Source organism: Halichoerus grypus, chromosome 5 (genome assembly GCF_964656455.1).
Source record: "Halichoerus grypus chromosome 5, mHalGry1.hap1.1, whole genome shotgun sequence".
In the NCBI taxonomy this organism is placed as follows: Eukaryota; Metazoa; Chordata; class Mammalia; order Carnivora; family Phocidae; genus Halichoerus; species Halichoerus grypus.
In genome coordinates, this window is record NC_135716.1 from 157,653,131 (window position 1) to 157,672,545 (window position 19,415).

At 41.4% G+C, this 19,415-nt stretch overlaps 1 protein-coding gene across 26 annotated transcripts in view; it reads right to left on the bottom strand.

The window, feature by feature from the left end:
• MACF1 (microtubule actin crosslinking factor 1) overlaps positions 1–19,415 on the bottom strand; it is a 337,838-nt gene that overhangs the window by 86,529 nt on the left and 231,894 nt on the right. For 23 of the 26 annotated variants that reach the window (XM_078073376.1, XM_078073377.1, XM_078073380.1 and 20 more), the window contains 12 exons: positions 18,264–18,782; positions 17,027–17,203; positions 16,643–16,766; positions 15,624–15,832; positions 14,927–15,244; positions 11,997–12,163; positions 10,373–10,529; positions 8,390–8,507; positions 4,099–4,161; positions 3,206–3,447; positions 2,131–2,260; positions 1,256–1,455 (listed from right to left, as the gene is read on the bottom strand). In XM_078073376.1, coding sequence (XP_077929502.1) covers positions 1,256–1,455; positions 2,131–2,260; positions 3,206–3,447; positions 4,099–4,161; positions 8,390–8,507; positions 10,373–10,529; positions 11,997–12,163; positions 14,927–15,244; positions 15,624–15,832; positions 16,643–16,766; positions 17,027–17,203; positions 18,264–18,782 — 2,424 coding nt within the window. The remainder of the gene's footprint in view (positions 1–1,255; positions 1,456–2,130; positions 2,261–3,205; positions 3,448–4,098; positions 4,162–8,389; positions 8,508–10,372; positions 10,530–11,996; positions 12,164–14,926; positions 15,245–15,623; positions 15,833–16,642; positions 16,767–17,026; positions 17,204–18,263; positions 18,783–19,415) is intronic. The other 3 variants (XM_078073366.1, XM_078073379.1, XM_078073384.1) reach the window with 1 other exon arrangement.

A 19,415-nucleotide genomic window follows, 5' to 3' on the forward strand; every position in this document is an offset into this window, starting at 1 on the left:
ATTATTATTTTTAAATTAATTAATAAATACATATTTTTAAATTCCTCAGTGTTTTTGTTTTTGTTTTTAAGTAGGCTCCACACCCAGTGTGGGGCTTGAACTCACGACCCTGAGATCAAGACCTGAGTTGAGATCAAGAGTCAGACGCTTAACTGACTAAACCACCCAAGTACCCCTTAGTGTTTTAATACAGTAAATATTAATAGATATCAATAGTTAAACACAAGCTCTTTGGGGTCCTCAATAATTTTTTTAAAAAGATTTTACTTATTTATTTATTTTAGAGAGAGAGAGAGAGACAAAGAGAGAGGGTGGAGGGAGGGGCAGAGGGAAAGGGAGAGACAGAATCTCAAGTAGCTCCGTGCTGAACACAGAGCCCAATGTGGAGCTCGATTTCACGATCCTGAGATCATGACCTGAGCCAAAATCACGAGTTGGGACCCTTACTCGACTGAGCTACCCAGGTGCCCCTGGGGTCTTCAATTTTTTTTAAGAGCCTAAAAGTGTTTTGAGACCAAAGAGTCTGAAAACCACTGGAATAGAAAAATATTTGTAAGTGAACTAAAGAGGACTTGATAATTAATTGGATGCAGGGGCTAAAAGAAAGGGTTCCTTCAAAAACTGCTCTTAAGTCTTTAATTTAGGGAACTTGGTGGATGGTGAGAAGAAATGGAACAAGTTTGTAAGAGTTTGGGAGGATGTAGAATAATAGAAGGTTCTCTGGTGCTTACCAAAAAAAAAAAAAAGAAGAAGAAGAAGACGAAGAAGAAGAGGAGGAGGAAGAGGAAGAAGAAAAAGTTCTCAAAAGGAATTCATTAGAAATGATATAATTTGACCAACCTAAATTTCCATGATGGTAGGCACTTAAATCAATTTTTTTTGCGGTTTGAGCAACAGAGAATCTTTAAGTGAAGCCAGCAGATATAAGACATTACATTAAGTAATATGGTCACTACTATTGGGGATTAAAAGTAAAATACGATTCTACAAAGTAGTCAGAAATTCCCCATTCTTACATCCACTCATCTTACTGCCTGTTAATGATATTAATAATACAGTTATTGACTATTTATTATTTGACAGGCACCGTGATAAAGCCCTTATAAACATCTCATTTAAACTGAGGAAACGGAACTCTGGAAGGTTAACTGACTTGTCTAGGGTCATTTGAAATCTACTTGCTGAGAACAGCATTCAAAACCAGGTTCACGGGGTTCTAATTTCTTTGCTTAACGCAGTAAGCTTTGTGGCTCACCTGGACCTGCTGCTTTTGTGCAGTCAGCATGTTGGGGTCAATAGACAGGGGCCCCAGCACCCCCATCATCAGTTCCTTCTCCATCAGCCAGGGCCGGAGCTGGGATTCTGCAGCCTGGAAGCTGGCCAGATGACTTGCAGATTCCTCCAGCTGCCTTTGCCGGGCCATGGTCACTTCGGTGGCCCTTTCCCATCGGGAATCTGTAGAGGGGAAATGAGAGAATGTGTTCCTTTAGTCTCACCAGCCACTGGCCTGATCCCTAAGTTATGTTCCTAATATACTACAGGAAATGACCCCTGCAGCATTAGTTAAAAATAACCTTCATTTAATTTTAACTAAAGTAACACAGTTCTGTACTTGATCGTGGTGGTGGTTACATGAAACTACACAGAACTACACACACACACACACACACACACACAGACATGGATGTATGGCTATCTTATCTATATTATTTTATGGCCTGTTTTTTAACTCTTACTATATTATAAACATCTTTACTGCCAATGTTTTTTCATGCCAATAAACATTCACCAGTATCATTTATATATAGCTCAATATGAATGCAGAATAATTCACCTAATCCTTCCAGTGAATAGATTATTTCCCATTTTCATTTTCATCACCAATGCTCTCCTTATCACAGCAGATTATCAGATTGACTTGCCCAAGAAAGCCAAACCTCTGAGACTTTTGAGTGGAATCTCTAGATTCTTTTCCCTAATCAGACTCACTCACTCTCTAACCCTATTTGGACCTCTTGATTGCTTATGAAAATTAACTAAAAATAAGTCCTGCTTTATAGGATGTGCTGAAATTCTTTGCTTTGAAGACAAGCAATGTAATGAATTTGCAACATCCCTCTGAATACTTACTGAGTTCCTCTTGCATTTCCTTCCAGTTTTCTGCTTCTTGTGAGTTGGGATATGTCATCAGTAATCCAGCCAGGGCTTCCTTTACTTTTTGGATTTTTGGAGAATTCTGTTCCAATTCAGCCAGGAAGGCCTAGGAGAGAGAACACCGGGGATTGCCATGAGATTTCTGCATAGGAAACAGAGCTGTGTGTGTGGAGGAAAGTACTAGAAGACTGGGCCGCAATTATAGGCTCCACTTCTGATTCTATCAGTGTCTTATTTCATGATTTTAAGATACTTTAACATTTCTGCTTCGATTTTTACTTTAAAATGAAAATCTGAGTAGCAGGATCTAAATTTCTTTTATGGACAACATATCGGTAGAACCCAGTAAGAAGGTATTATTCATCCCCCCACACAGAAAGTGTCAGGTATGATAATGATGATGGTGGCATCAAGGACATTTAGGTAGCTGAAGAAGATGGCATACTCTGTCCAGTTAGAATATAAAAAAGTTTGGCAAAAAATTTTTTTTGATAGGACTTTCTATATGGTCTTGTTTCTCCTGATAGTTTTCCTAGTCCTACATGTCAACCTGAAGAATGAACTATAATCACAGCTACACTTAAATCGCCCCAAGGGTTGCAAAGGGGCTTTGATGAGAATGGTTTGGCTTACAGAATCATAGGGAAAACAAGATCCCATTCTCAGTGCGCTGATAACTTCAGAGGAGGGATATTCTCTTTCTATAAACAGATTTGGTTGTTTTTTTTTTTTTAAGTTTTATTTATTTTAATAATCTCTACATTCCATGTGGGGCTCGAACTCATGAGCCAGAGATCAAGAGTCACATGCTCTTCCAATGGAGCCAATCAGGTGTGCCTGGTTTTGTATCTGAATATTATTTATAATAATTTCTCATTTCATAGGTAAGAAAATTCTTTAGGAGAGCTTAAGCATATTAATCCTTTGAAAGGGCTCCTCATGGCCTGGGTGGATGGCCGTGTCCCTCGCTCAGGTCCCGGGCTTGGGTACAACACCGTGTAACAGCCCCTTCCTCTTAGTGTCTGGGACACAGCTAATGCAAACACAGTACCTTGTTAGATTCAGCTTGGGCTCTCACTGTTTCTGGCTTGGTTGGAGATGAACAGGCATCCATGGCTTTCAGGACTTCCTCTTTTGATTCCAGCCACTGCAGCACTGAGCCTGCTTCCTTCTGAACTTCCTCCATTCTGCTGAGGACAGCCTGAAGGCTTTCCTGGCGTTCCTGAAGCACTCCCCCCAGTTTCTCATATTTCAAGTTTACATCTGACATGTCACACTGGATCTCCGTCAGATCTAGCATCACAGAAACAAAAATCAGATCGGGAATAGTTCTCCAAGCCTCCCCATGGGTTCCTCATGCTAAATTACTCATCAGGATTAAACGTCTCTCCTACTCCTTCTAGTGAACTAGAGATTCACTTCCTGCTAAATCACATAAAAGTTCTTGTTTATATATACAAAGCAAAAGAGCTTTCATTAATCTGCTTTTGGATTTTGACATGAGGTACTCAGATGTACAAATAAAATGCTAAATACACTTGGGAACTTAGGAAGTGAAGGGAGTGAAGGATTTGGGGCATTCTTCTGTTCCCTCTTGTCCAAGCAGGGAAATCATGGGGCTACGAGGCTGAGGGTTAGACTAGACTACCTCTAACGTGGCTTCTTTATGACTCAAAGATTCACATATATTTTCTTCAAGCTCTTTCCTTACTGGTCTTATCTAGTGGTCCAATTTATTTCCTAGTACTGTATCTCACTGGCTGCCAGCCTGCTTAGCCTTTAGCAACCCAGCAAAGGAGCATCACAGTGGCTTCTCCCCAGATTTTTACCCTCATACCCATCCTGGCGGCGGTTCTTTCACACATACAGAAACATACACAGATGCCAACGTGAACACTGTCCTAACACATCCAACAAAGAGGCACTGTGAAATGGCATTCTCACCTTTGCAGGTGTGGTATCCGTTTACACTGCCTACAGAGCTTCCTACAGAGGGCAGTATGGAACCTGAGCAGAAGGACAGGGAGACAAACAGGGCAAGACAAACGTGTTAGGAATACATACAGGCACTGAATTTGTTCTCTGGCACTCACTTTAAGCTCAGGTATCAGGAGGTTAACACAGCACAAGACAACATACTCATGGAAAGAGACAAATCATTTTAGCTGCCAGGCAACAGAGCATCACTCAGGTGTCTTGGCTTCTTAGCGGTAGTGGTTCCTAACCCTTTCTAAAGGAAACCCGAATTCCCTTCCTTGATCTCTGACTTGAATTCTTTGGATCCTGCCATAATGTTGCAAACAAGTATTGATAAAATAATTGAGTCTTTAGAATATCTGTGCTGTCTGCCACACTTTGGAACGAGGATTTGTAATAGAGCCAAAAAGGTTCAACTTTAACATCAATGTTCTTCAACATGATAAAAATGAACAATAAGTGTAATTAAGGACAGAAAAAGCAGTATTCTTTTAATAAAGACATTAAAATGAGTCCTTATATTGCTTCAAAAGGCAGATTCTCTGTCTTTTCTATCATGAAAACTTTCTCCTCTCCTTCCCCACCAGAAAACGGAAATTCTAAGCGCCAATAAATCTGGCTCATAAATATTCCCATAAATTCTGCTTTGGGCCTTTGGTTCTGTTTCTGATTACCACGATTTCACCTATATTCTCCCCCAGGTTGATTCCTTATATTTCAGGAGCGTCCCAAGTTAAATAAAAATCAGATCATGCAATTATAGAAATTATACAGAAACATGAAGAATATTCATGATATAATGTTACATTACAAGGACAGAATAAAACTCTCATGTGCACCGATTTCACTGGAAAAAGTTTTATGTTAAGGTTATATTAAAAAATAGTAATTGTGAAACTTTTAAATGTTAACATTACTGTATTTTCTCTCTTTTTTTCCTTAAGTAGGCTCCACACCCAGTGTGAAGACCAACGCAGGGCCTGAATTCAGGACGCTGAGATCAAAACCTGAGCTGAGATCAAGAGTTGGATGCTTAACTGACCAAGTCACCCAGGTGCCCCGACATTATTGTATTTTCAGTGAAAAAATAGATCAAACAAAAAGATCGTATTCCACTGCAGTAGGGTGATGACCAAAAAAGAAACTGGACTAGTAATTGGGAGAAGGTGGTCCTGGCCAAGACCATCACTCACTCAGTATGTGAGCCTTAGTCTACGGATGGACCTCAGTGTCTTCTCTAGGATATGAAGATAATACTAGCTATCCTGTCAGCACTGATGGGGTTACTGGAGAGAAGTAATGAGGTAGTGTACGTGAAAGCACTTTATGAAACAAAAAGAGCTACATTAATGTCAAGAACTGTAATATTCATGATTTTTCAGAGGTAGAATAGAACTTTGAGAGCACTCAGGGCTAGTGATTTTCAAAGCAGCAAAAGAGGTACTGTAGGGACTCTGTAAATGTTTGGTTTAAATTTAACCTTCAGAATATATTTCGGATTACTTAGAAATGGCAAGAAAACATGCACATTCAATTATGTTGAACACCACATCTTGACCCACTAGATATAACCAATTTATGCTGCTTTGGGGAGAGAATGAAGTAGCTCCTGTACCTCCCTGCCTACATTTAAACTTCGTTTTGAGTGTCACTGATTGGAAAAGCTATAGCTCTCTGCTAGCACTTTACGGTAGTCAAACCTACACATGTCCTCTCATACAAAGGAAGACATTTACAGCATGTGTGTACTACATCAAAGAAAGTGACAAGAAAGGCTAAGGTGCATCTACTCAAAGCAGGCTCTCTCATTAGGGCAGAACCGTGTAGTAACAGAATTCTTAACATGTCAGGTCATGATGACGTCAAGTTCCAGGCAAGCTTTTGTTCTCAATGCCAGTTTTAGGAGTTTTCTATGTTTAAGAAAAGAATGTGAACCTTCATTAAAATTCTTGTGATTTAACTTTGAAACAAGAATTTATTACATCACTTTCAAGCTTCTAGTTCAGTTTAATTGAGGAGTGTTCTGAGACTCTAAGGGGAACTTTTTTTTTTTTTTCCATCTTGAATCAAGTATATTTGTGTTTGAATTTAGGCGCATCACTTCATAGTGGGTGACATCTTAGTTACTGTGCCCCCTTCACCTGTACTAAATGTACAATTTCTACCCCATAACTCTTGAGGAGATTAATAAATGAGTAATTAATGGGAAACTGGTTAGCAATCTACAGAATAATAATACTTGAGATTTATCTTTTCCACTGGGCAAAATTTACTTGAATTCCTATGGACAAATCATTTGCATTACTATCAATTATCCACAAAACTCTAGAATAGAACAGATATTCAGTTAAAGATGCACACTCAGAACCAAATAATTTCCAAAAGCTTATTAGAGGGGCGCCTGGGTGGGTCAGTTGTTAAGCATCTGCCTTCGGCTCAGGTCATGATCCCAGGGTCCTGGGATCGAGCCCCACATCGGGCTCCCTGCTCCACGGGAAGCCTGCTTCTCCCTCTCCCACTCCCTGTGCTTGTGTTCCCTCTCTTGCTGTCTTTCTATCAAAAAATAAATAAAATCTAAACAAACAAACAAACAAACAAAAAAAACCAAGCCTATTAGACAATGCCCAACACTTCACTGAAAGGACACCCAATACTTTTCTGTTGTCCATTTCCAAGACTTTGACAATTTTTTCTGACACAGGTGAACCATAAAGTGAACTTTTAAAAACATTCATCATCCTTTACAACTACTTATCTGTGTAACCTGTATTTCCTGGATACAATGCAACCAAACAAAATGGAGAAATAAATCTGATAATAAAGCTGTCATCCAAAAATCCTTTGTCAAATCTTTATATTCCCTAGGATAGCCTCAGTATTTTCACTGATGGATTTCATGATAGATAAAATGTTATAAATTCACTTATAAGGGAAATTTATGCCAACAAAATATCATTTGTATCTGTTTTATGTAGTAGAGTTGTATTTGAGATTATTTATTTATTTATTTATTTTAAAGATTTTATTTATTTATTTGAGAGAGAGAGAATGAGAGAGAGCACATCAGAGGGGTTAGGGTCAGAGGGAAAAGCAGACTTCCTGCCGAGCAGGGAGCCCGATGCGGGACTCGATCCAGGGACTCCAGGATCATGACCTGAGCCGAAGGCAGTCGCTTAACCAACTGAGCCACCCAGGCACCCTGTATTTGAGATTATTTAAAAAAAAGATTTTAGTGCTTTAAAATGTTTGAAAAACCAATGATCTAGTCTAGGAGTCAGAAAACTATACTGGCCAAATCTGGTCCTCTGCCAAGTTCTGTATATAATGTTTTATGTGAACACAGCCACACCCGTCCACTTGTATGCTGTGTGTCCCTGTTTCTGTGCCGCAGTGCTAGAGATGTGTAGTGTGACAGAGAACATGTGGCTCACAAGCCTTAAATATTTACTACATGGCCCTTTACAGAAAAAGCTTGCAGACTCCTGATGTAGTCACACACTAGTAAGTCCCTGAACTTTTCTAAGTTTTATGTGTTGCAATATAAGAATCATCAATTCCCTGAAATGCTGTCATTTCTGGGTAGTTCCAACAGATCTTTAAACTTCAACAGAAAAGCGGCTGTTCTCAGGAGGAAAAAATAAACTTTTCCCTTACGACTAAAGTGACTGTAGGTGTGCACTAACACAGTCTGGCAATAAAACCTATAAGGTCCCAATTAAAAACCAGAAAGTGACTGTGAGCTCATATGGATTTTGTTTGAAAGACTTAATTTGCAGCCAGAGATTATTCATATATCTGGGCACAATCTTTGTATCCACTTCCAAGAAGTGTGGCAGTCCTTGGCAGACCAACACTGACTCCTAAATACCTAGTGTCTCTCAAGATACCATGCTTATACCCTTCAGGGCTGACTCCAATCTAAAGATGATGCATAGCCATCCATTCCCATGTTTAAAAAGAATAAATTCGCCAAGATGGAAATTCTATTTTAATCCTTCTCTGTTCATTTAGGCCAACTAGTCCCTTTACTTTTTCCCATCACAGGAAGGAATTTTGTAAAATGGAGCAAAGATCAGGTTGGGGAAGAGATGGGGAAAAGATCAGACTGAGGGGGAAGACTGCTTTGTGGATCGCTCCCCTTTGTTCTCATACCCAACATTGATTCTGACTTTTATTAAATAAGGGGTCATAACGAAAGGCCAAAGGCCAAAGTGAAGAATGATGTTTATTTACTGCATTCTTAAAAGCCTGCACTCACCTGTCTTGGCTTGGGAATCAGGTGCTGTGATCTCCATGATGAGATTTTCTAAAGAAGTGCCTTTGCAGTTGATTTCTTCCACCAAACTTCCCTTACTTGCCCAGTCCTCTAGAAGACCCTGTTAACAGAACAGCTAAATGTAACATCTGGGGGCATTCTCCTCATCAGTAGGGACACCTGTTCTTGTACATATACTCCCTAAATTTTTGATAAGCATTAAGTGACTATCCTCACGTATTCAGCCACATCAAGATCTTGGTTTAGCCAGCCATGATGTGGGAGAATGATATCCTGGAATATTCAGGATCTTCCCATTCATTCATTCATCAATTATTTATTGAGCATTACTGTAGGCCAGGCATCATGCCTAACACTGGGGATACAAAATAGGATTGTGACACAGTTCCTAAAACCAAGAGGTCAGATTATCAACTGCATTATAATGTGATAAATGTTATTACAGAAATACACAGTAAACTCTGAGAGCACAAGAGGAGACACATCTAACTCTGCCTAGAGAGAGGAAAGCTTTGAGTGAAGACAAAGGTAATAAAAGGGAATGGATGCATGTAAAGAATAAAAAGGAAATGGCAAATGGAGGGTAAAATGAGGAGCTAGATGTTGAGATGTAGAGAAATACATAGAATCGTAGGCTACACTTTGCATTTTCAAGGAGACTTTATATTGGGCTTGAAGCCAGAGCTCTGACTGCCACAGAAAACCCTTAGGAAACAAAGGCATCTGCTGTCACAAGGTCGTATTGTCTCTGCATGTGGATCGCCTGCGACAGAAGTAGAATTCCACTTCTTCCAAAGCAGGGACACCTTCTTAGCCTTGAATCCCTTTCTCCACACTGAATTTCCCTGACAGTCTACTTAGTTTGCTTTTGACTTTAAGCTGCCCAGCAGCAGAGAAAGACAGAGCCATGGGTATCCAGCAGGCTCATGCTGCCGAACTGCAAACTGAGCCTTGTCAATTCACAGCTATAAATTCCTTTATTAATCACTCCAGATTCCAAAGAGCCACAGTTCCCAAACCATGCATGGACTCACAGGGTATTTTCAAGTTTTGAGGGAAATACAGTGACATCTGTTGGACACCACGTGAACAACTACTATGAAGTTGTTTAGACCTAACCACGTAGCAAGTGAGACTTTTTAGTTTTTTCTTTTCTTTTTCTTTTTTTTTTGCCTTGAGGTACCATGAAAAATTTCTTGAAACACTAAGGGCACTGTGAACCTAGAAATTGGGAAGCCTCTGCCCCAGGGGATTCCCTGCAGCAAATGCTCCTGGCACTCTCTCTGTGAAAGCAACCAAACTCTTTCCCTGTCGTCTGGCTCAAAATAAATCCTGCTTTACTAAGAAAATAAGGAGAATGCATGAGAACTAGTTGGAGGTAGATATGGCTTGATTTCAACAAAAAGAACAAATGTGTTAGAGGAGCAAGCAGAGGCTGAATGACTGAATCAAAGAAGGGATTCTGCAGGGGATGGGAGAAAGGGTGATCCTACTCTGGAAGGTACTGTCCAACCATCTGATTCTAACTCTTCCTTTTTTAGCTGTAGAGCTAGTTCTTCTTTTCTCAATTTCCTGATCATGTATCTGGTCACTTGCTCACATATAACTCTCTAATTCTCAAACACACAGTGAGAGTGTAAGCTTCTCAAGGACTGGACTTTAACAACTATCTTTTTTATGATCCACCACAGAATGAGAGGCATCTGAAAAACAGCTGAAACTTTATAGATGTTATTTCCAGGTTACTTTTTTGGTTTTGGTTTTTAAATAGGAGACATTTTGGTGCTCAGTGCTTGGGTAGGGGTAGGTGGGAATCACATGAAGAAAATGGAGGGATTTCTATTCTGATGCAGAAGGATAACTTGGATTTGTCGCACCACTTCCTTACCACTGTTGAAGACCAGTCCATACAAGCTTCCAAACTGCTGTCCAACCTGGTTCCTGGAGCTCTTTCTGTTCACCTACCTTCAGGTGTTCAATCTGCTTTTCCAGCTCTTTAGTACTCATAAAAGTCTCTGTAGGTGGAATATTCCCTTCAGTTTCCTTCAGCCATTTTTGGAAGGTCCTAACCAGCTTCCGAAATTCATCCAATTGTTCCTGACAAGATGATGCATCTTCCTCCCTGTCAACAACAACGAAGACATTTTGTTACTTGTCAGACTAAGCTTTGTAAAGATGTCAACTTGAACTAAAACTACACTCATTCTGGGACTCTAGGCATCTTTTCCTTACAGGGCCTTTTCCTTCCCATAATCTTTTCCACGGCAGCTTTGGCTAAACCACCACATACAATGTAGGAGAGCATCAAACTAAGGAATCTGTTGCCCTTGTTTGGACATTTCTGGGGAGAGGAGTCTTTAATCTTACTCCAGGCCAAAGTGAAAGTGAGAGAAACTAAAAGGAGCATGCTATTTAGGTGCAATGATACAATGGAAAGAATGTAGGCTTTGGATCTCAAGTCCAGCTCTGTCACTTTTTAGGTAGTTGACTCTTTCAAGGCCAAATTCATATGCTAATCCCCTTAGCAAAGAAGATGCTGAAACAGAGGCTCAGAAAAGTTAGGTTAAGCACACTAGGTGCACCTGGGTGGCTCAGTCGGTTAAGCATCTGCCTTTGGCTCAGGTCATGATCCCAGGGTCCTCGGATTGAGCCCCAGGTTAGGCTCCCTGCTCAGTGGGGAGCCTGCTTCTCCCTCTCCCCCTGCTGGTTCTCTATCTCCCTCTCTCAAATAAATAAATAAAATCTTTTTTTAAAAAAGCACACAAATGGGTAAAATGAGCCAAGGACAAAGGAGAATTCAATTTCAAAATTAAATTTTAGAAGTGGCCACATCTATCAAACTTTAAGCCAGAGATCCTGGTTCTTCCTACAGGTAAATGGCCCCGAGTATAGAGGAAGAACAAGCTTTCCTGGCCTCTGTCCCCCTTCTCTCCACTAAGTAGCCTGAGGCTATAGTGTTGTTTTGAGCAACTGCTTTCCTCCAGTCACTTTCCTCAGGCAGTCACCTGCCAAATCAAGATTATATATATGGCTAAACCAAGAGAGGAAGTCCTATCAAGCTCTTAAACCCATGTGAGGTTTTCTAATGGAATCATGGCTTTTCAACAGTCAGCAGATAAAATGAAATCAGCCACCCCTGTCATATATTCCCATGATTCCCTTAAAAGAAGAATCCAGACACTCCTCTAGAACAACAACTCAAATGTGGCCAAAGCAGAAAGAGAACCAATGTAACCATTAATTACATCCGGAAAGTCTCTTCCAATTTTTCTCTTTACTTCAAATCCTGCCACAATCCTACTTGCTGCCCCAAATTTACTGTTAGGTCCAGGTGACCTGGGCTACTGACTGTACAGAGGGAGACGGAGCCCCGTTACTGAGAAGGAATTCAGGATCTAGTAATAGAAAACCACTGAGCACCGAGTAGACTAAATAGCTTTGCCTAAAAGAGGCACTTTCCAATCTCCTATGACTCAGTAGCAGACTTCTTGATGCCATCTTTTCTACTAAAGGAGGAAGAGAAAATCATTTCCTTCAATAGCAAGGAAAAATTAGCTCCCCCAATTGACCAACGCATATGAAAACTCACCTTTCTTTAACTGTCTTCTGTAGCTCTGTGAAGTCCTTTCTGAGATTCTGTACCCTGTCCTGGTGCTGGGATAGGTTGAGGGCAAAGCCACAGGAGCTCAGTTCTGTGACCAGGTTCTCGAGAGTCTCAAGGTTCTCCTGTTGATCTTCCATTTCCGAATTGAGCTCCTGTCAAGCAAACAGGAAAATGTACTAAATCCTCTGATCATTATAAATAAATATACTCTAAAAAAAAAAAAGATATCTATATTAAATCGGGGGCAAGTTCCCCCTAAGCTGTAGAAAAAGAGGGAACAAAGAAAGAGGCATGCTCACTGGGTCAACTGCTAGATCAAACCAATAAATATGGAGGATTTTTCCAATCCACCTGAGAGCAGCTAGGAATTGAAAATGAATCCTGTCTCCTTTAAACAAATGTTTAATGATTTGGGAGGCAGCATGACAGAATGAAAAGAATGGATGTTTTTGGAGTCAAAAAGATTCCTGAAAATCAATCACGGCTTTGCTACTTCTAGCGTGTGATCTTAAGCTATTAAATTTCTCTAAGCTTCCATAGCCTCTCTCTTCTGTAAAACAGGGTAAACATACGCTCTCCACTATTATTTAACACTGTATTCAAGATATTAGCCAATGCAATTAGGTAAGAGAAAACAATTTGTGGCATACAAATTGGAAAAGAAGAGGTAAAACTGTATTTGCAGATTATATGAAAGTATACTTGTAAAACCCAAGAAAATCAATCATACAATTAATTAAACAATGAAGTAATCCAATAACGTAGCAGGATATAAAACCAACATATAAAAATCAAGAGTGAAAACTTCATTTACAATAGCAGCATAGAAGGTACAATTTTAAGAACCAACTAACAAGAAACATGCAAAGCCCTTATGAATAAAACTTTAAAATATTTTTGACAGACATAAAAGCAGACCTCAATAAATGGAAAGACACCCATAAAGATATGTGTGTACGTGTGTATGTGTGCATATATGCACGTGTGAATAAAACGGGATCCAAATAAAAATACCAATTGTCCCCCTATGACTAATAAAGTTGATTTGAAAGTTCACACGGAAAAATAAATGTACAATTACCAGTGTGAAAAATCCTGAAAGAAAAAAAGAGAGAGAGAGAGAAAGAGAGACTAGCCCTCCTAGATAGTAAAACACATCACGAAGCCTCTAGAATAAAAAATAGTATGCTATGGTTCATGAACAGACAGACCAGCAAAGCAGAATAGAAAATCCAGAAATAGACCTGAGTCCACATGGACATTCTATATCTGATAAAGATGACTTCTCAAATCATTGGGAAAAAAAGATGGACTTTTCAAAGAAATGATATCGGGAACAACTAGACAGACGTTCAGAAAAAGAACTTGGATTCATATGTGCACTGTATCTCAGAATGAACTTAAAATGTTAAAAGATTCAAACGTAAAATAAAGACAGAATGAAAGGAAGAAACGATCCGAGTTCTAGAAGCAATCATGGGTGAATTCCTTCAAACCTGCGTGTGGCAAAAGACTTTCAAAAATACATATTCAATAAGAAGTGATAAAATCTACTATGTAAAAATTTAAAAACCTCTTACATGACCAAAAACACTTTAAGCAAAGACAAAGGACAAACTGTGAAAAAAGATTTTCAACATATCATATATAAAGAACTAACCTCCCTCCTATAGAACTCTTGTAGGTTGAAAGAAAGAAGGAAAAAAAAAAAAAAAAAAAACCCACAAAGTCCTGACAGGAAATAGTAAAGGCCACGAACCAAGAGTTTACAAATAAATGTCCCTTAAATGTATAAAAATATACTCAACTTTATCAGAGAAAAAATAAAAATTAAAGCCACACTGAAATATCATGTTGTATCAATCAGATTAACAGAAACTCAAATGCTGTTCTGCTGGTGAGGCTGTCCCTACAGGTACTTTAGTGCACTGCTGGTGGGATGCAAAATGGTGAAATCCTGAAACACTGGGATCTAGGTGAAAAGGACGCTGGTGTTTATTGTGCCATTCCTACTTTTCTGTAAGTTCGAAATTCCTCAAAATAAAACCCAAAAAGGACAGCAAACCAAACCAAACCATGAGATCCTACTTTAATATGGAAAAAGTTAGATGGATAACGCCAAGACACCAATGCAGGGATATAGGAATGTTCAGGTCCTACAGGTGGCAATGTGGGCACCTGCAGCCATCCTGGAGTCAACGTGGCCACTCCTTGGTCAAATTAAGTACAGGCATATACTCTGACCTACAGTCCTACTCCTGCACATGTATCTGTATCTGTGGTAGGTAAGACTGTCAAATATTTCTAACTCTGCACCTACTAGGTATATGGTAGGAATACATTTCTCCAACCCCTTGAATGCCAGGTGTGAAACCTGCTTTAACTAATGAAATGAAAACGGATTTGAAATGCCCTCTCCCTGCTGGAGCAGTAGTCATGAAGGCGTAGGGCAGGATGAAGTCCCCATCGACTTGAATCCCTGAGTGACCATGATGAGCTAAGTGAAAAGTAAATCTAGGCTGTGTTTGTTTTTTTGTTTTTTTTTAAAGGACAATATCTAGTTTACAGGGTGGTTGTGATAATTCTTTTTTGTTTTTTAAAGATTCTATTGATTTATTTGAGAGAGTGAGAGTGTGTGCATAAGCAGGGGGGAGGGGCAGAGGGCGAAGCAGACTCCCCACTGAGCAGGGAGCCCGATGCGGGGCTCGATCCCAGGACCAGGAGATCATGACCTGAGCCGAAGGCAGACCCTTAACGACTGAGCCCCCCAGGTGTCCCTGGTTGTGATAATTCCTTAAGATATTGCAGGTAAAGTTTCTAGTACACTGACTGACATACTATGCACTCCTGTGATTGTTGGTCCCCTCCTTGCCCTTCTTTTCTTTGTTCTGCCACTGTGGCAGATATATTCTCACCTGGATCTGCTGGAAGAAATGTGCAATATCTTGATCTGGCTGATTTCCAGAGGCTAGCATCCGGCTTTTGTTTTCCATGAATTGCTGCAGCTTATCAGAGAGATGTTCAAACATCTCTGCCTGGGGCAGAAGCTTCTTCAGGGAGCTCTCCTTCTCTTGCTGCTGCAGACAGAGCTGTTGGAAGCGCTGGCTCACCTCTGCCAGTTTGCCCTGCAGCACTGCAGCCGTGGTGCTGTCTGCGGCCTCCATGAATCGCGTCACCATCTCACGGGTGGCCTCCAAGCTGCTCTTTTGCCGAGCAATGTCCTGCTTCAATTTCTGTCACCAAAAAATGTGTCTGTCAGCTCCTTGCTCACTTATCCTAGGGTATCGGAGCCATGACCTAATAATCTAATAATTACATGCTCACCTCCTCGAGGAGGGCGGGATTGCAACTGAGCCTCTGGACTACCAAACATCCCATCCCCTTAGTTCTCCACCCCATTCCATTAATGACTTCGCAGGGCCACTTTTCCTCAAGCTTAACAATGGTTTAGAAACTGGGTAGAAATATCTTTACATGGATCAGTTATCATCTCTAAGTCTTATTAGAAGATTCATGGAAATGAGTTCTTTTCCTGATACTTTTTCAAAATGATGTAATTATGGAACACAGCAAGCACGCCATTGATGCTAACTCTTGGGGCCTAGGTCTCACCATGTTCGTGGCCAGGGCTTCCTGGATGACGCCCAATGACAAGGATACCACCTGCTCCTCCTCCAGGTTTTGTTCAACTTCCCTGATGGACTGCAACAAGCTCTCCAGGCTTTCCTGGACACTCTGAGATCGGGCAATTGCCTTCTGCAGCAGAGCAGAGCGCTCAGCCAGGCTACTCGAGAGGCTTTGAAAACGGCTGAGTATGGAATCTGGAAAATCAAGGCCATGAGAATAGAGTGGAAACTGTTTTCCTGTTGTGCTTTTAAAAAACAACGTATTTAAATCACACTTGTTAATTATAATAATAACAGGCATTAAGACAAATAGAAGGAATAAGCGTAAAGTGCATTTGTATTTGAGCTAAAATTACAAAGCATTATTTATTTAGCACCTACTAAGTGCCAGAAATTGTGCTGGATGCTGAGGACCGAAGAGAATTAAGGTAAGTCCCTGGCTTCTACAAAAATAAGACTGTAAACGTGAGCACAGGCAGAAAAGGGCTCATCACAACTAACCACAAAAATAAAATTTTAAGTGCTATACTGATGCTAAGAGTAATGTACTAGAGAAGCCTGAAAGAAGAATGATTCTTTCTTATCTTTTATTTCTTTTGGGGGTTGGAGGTGGTGGCCAGGACTTTACAAAGGAAGCAACCTCTCAGGTACATCTAGAAGCTTGAGCAAGATTTCATCACACATGCTAAGCACTCAATAAATGTTGGCAGCTAAACCATAGGGAAAACTTCGGGGGTAAAGTAATGAAGAAATGACTAGTTTACTTGGGGAAGGAAAGAAGCGGGGCGTGGCTAGAAGGCAGAATGCCTGGGGAAAGGGGTTGAAACCAGATTACAAAGGCCTTCAATGGTACAAGAACAAAGTTCATCGAGAGTAAGCTCTTGCTGCCTGTGTCCTCAGCCCCTAGCCTGCACCGCAGATACTTGTAGGACACAGTGTGATGTATTACAGAACAGTGGCACGCACTGAGAATTAAGGGAGTGTTCTTGTTATGCTGCTTCATACCTGTAGTTTCTTGAACATGCTTGCGGTCTGGGGCTGGCTCGCCTTCAATTTCCATGAGGTCATGAGCTACTTTTTGGAGCTTTTCTACAGGTACTTGGTGCTCAGCTAATTCCTCCTGCAACTGCTGCTTGTCCATGAAAAAGGCCAAAAGTAAAACCTCTGAGTAATCAAAGCTGGTTCTAGGAACCAAGAGCTACTTAGCATAGTGCTACTAGAGCTACAAAGAATACTTCCATTTATCCGTACCCACAGATGTTAGAATTAAGTGTTTAGGAATCAGATCTTGTCCAAGGCATCCCAACCACTGCCTTTAAGCTATGTGAGTATTTGCTTTATTTGGGGTACTCTACCCCATGCGATAGAACAGCCTGCGTCCCAGCCTACCTTTGTCGTTGCAAGCTGCTGTTGCAGAACTCCAGGGTCCGAGGCAATAGTATCTGAGAGGAGCTTCTCCACATTGGCCTCACAGGCCTGCATCCAGGCCTGCAGGCTGTCAGTACAGCTCTGGAACTGCTGGTACTGGCCTAGGAGCATGTGCAGGTGAGAGCCCAATCGTGTACACTGTGCCAGAGAAAAAAGGGAGAGCAGGCTTAGGCTAGGTCTGGCTAAAGGCAGCGGCTTCCTAGGCATAGTCCAAAGAAAAGCCTGGTCTTGTTATAGGATCTCACTCTAACCACAGTGAAGGGTAGCGCTGAGGCCTCCAGGGAGAGATGAGTAGCAACCATCTTCTACAAGGGGGGGCCTTTGTTGTTTGATCCGTACTATTCATCCCAAATTTATACTATATACCCGCGAAGACTGAGTTGTAGGACAAACCACCAAAGATGGTGATTAACATAACAATAAAAATATTTTTTAAAAAAACCCCACCAAAGAAAGACACATCAGGTTGCAGGCTAAGGTAGGGAGGGACTGGGAGATACAGAGTGCTCCTTTTGGCTAGGTTAGAGATGTTGGCAAAGTGCACAAGACAGGTAAGAAGAACTGACTGGATTCTACAGCTTGGGAGCTAACGGGAGTTCTTTGATAGGGAGGAAGGCAAGGATGTACCCTAGACGCTCCGTGCAGGAATAAAGACTGTGTATGTGGTTGCAGTTTCCCCTGCACTGTGTCTCTTGGGAGCTCACGTCTGTTGGTCAGGGTACAGGAAGGCGAGCACCTCCACCTTCCCTACCAGAGTGACATACCTCTGATACTACTGGGATCAGGCATTAGCCCCTGGGCCTCCATATTTTGCATTTTTGCAGAGCTCATAAAGAATGTCTTTATTCTGCCTGTGGTCAGTATGTAATTCAGCTCACTCACTATGTCCTACGGTTCTTTTTTTAAAGATTTTATTTATTTATTTGACAGAGAGAGACACAGCGAGAAAGGGAGCACAAGCAGGGGGAGTAGGAGAGGGAGAAGCAGGCTTCCCGCCGAGCAGGGAGCCCGATGTGGGGCTCGATCCGATCCCAGGACCCTGGGATCACGACCTGAGCCGAAGGCAGTCGCTTAACGACTGAGCCACCCAGGCGCCCCTATGTCCTAAGGTTCTTATCCTAAGCCCCAGAAACCACCCACAGTTGTGTGAGGGCTCCCACGACCATTCCCCCAGAGGCTGCCAGGACCCTCTCAGTACCTTTGAATGGAGAGCAGTGTATCTTTCTGTTGCATCCTTCAGCTTGCCCTTCACTAAGGCTCCAGTGGCTGATGGTTCTCTGCCTTCCTCAAAGCTGTTTTCTGTGTCCAAGACTTTCTGTCCTGAGATAGTCACAAATCGCAAGTCTCCTTTGTGGGAAATGACATCCTCCGAGAAGCTCCCCTGCCGCTTTAGCAGGGAGGGAAGGGCTTCGGGGCAGCTGCCTCCCTCGTGCATGTTCTCCAGCTCTCTCTCGGACCGCTCCAGCCAGTTCTCAAATTCTTGATGGTCCTGCAGAAACTTCTGCAGCTCGTCCCGCAGTGTCTGCACCTGCTTCAGCTCTGCCTCCGACTGGGCCAGGGAAGTAGCATACTGCCCCTTGAGCTCGCCTAGCTTGTCCTGTAGCGCCTGGCCTTCCTCAGGCGTGAGACTGTGGCCATGCTGGTCCAGGAAGGCCTGAGCTGACTGGGTGGCCAGGATGAAATTTTGCTGCTGAGAAAGCAATTCTTGGTGACGGGCCTGGCAAAAAATTCCACAAAACAAAGGACGATCAGTAAGGACACCACAAAAATTTGGCTAAGTCTACAGCGAGAAGTAGAGAGAGATCTCAACAGGCCACTTTTCCAGCTGTTCCAAAAATCACCAGTATCTCTCACTCTCTAAGCATTAGCCATATACTAGTCCCAGCTGAACTGACACACATAGGATCTTACGGTTTTCAAAGCGACTTCACATTATTATCTCAACTGATTTGGGGCACAATCTGAAATGTAAGCAGACAACATCTGTATACGTTACATGTCTTGACTAAGGTCATGCAGACAGCTAAGGGATAAACTGAGACTCTTCACTAAACCATTCTAAGTCTAAGAGAAGGCACAAATGGCCAGCCCACATTAATGCAAGGGGAGACTAAGTTGGATAACCAAACATGACAACATAAAGACTGCAAATACTTAGCTGTGAAATATGTCACTTACATATCCATGAACACTGTCCCAACTAGGAAAAGTTCTTAGAAAATTAATTCATTAAATAAACAATTTGTATTCCAGTGAGAGTAAAATGTATTTCTGGAGCATAGGTAATTTGTATTTTTTATTTATATGTGCTATGTCTATGTGCTTACACATGGACCTTTTTTCTATTTCA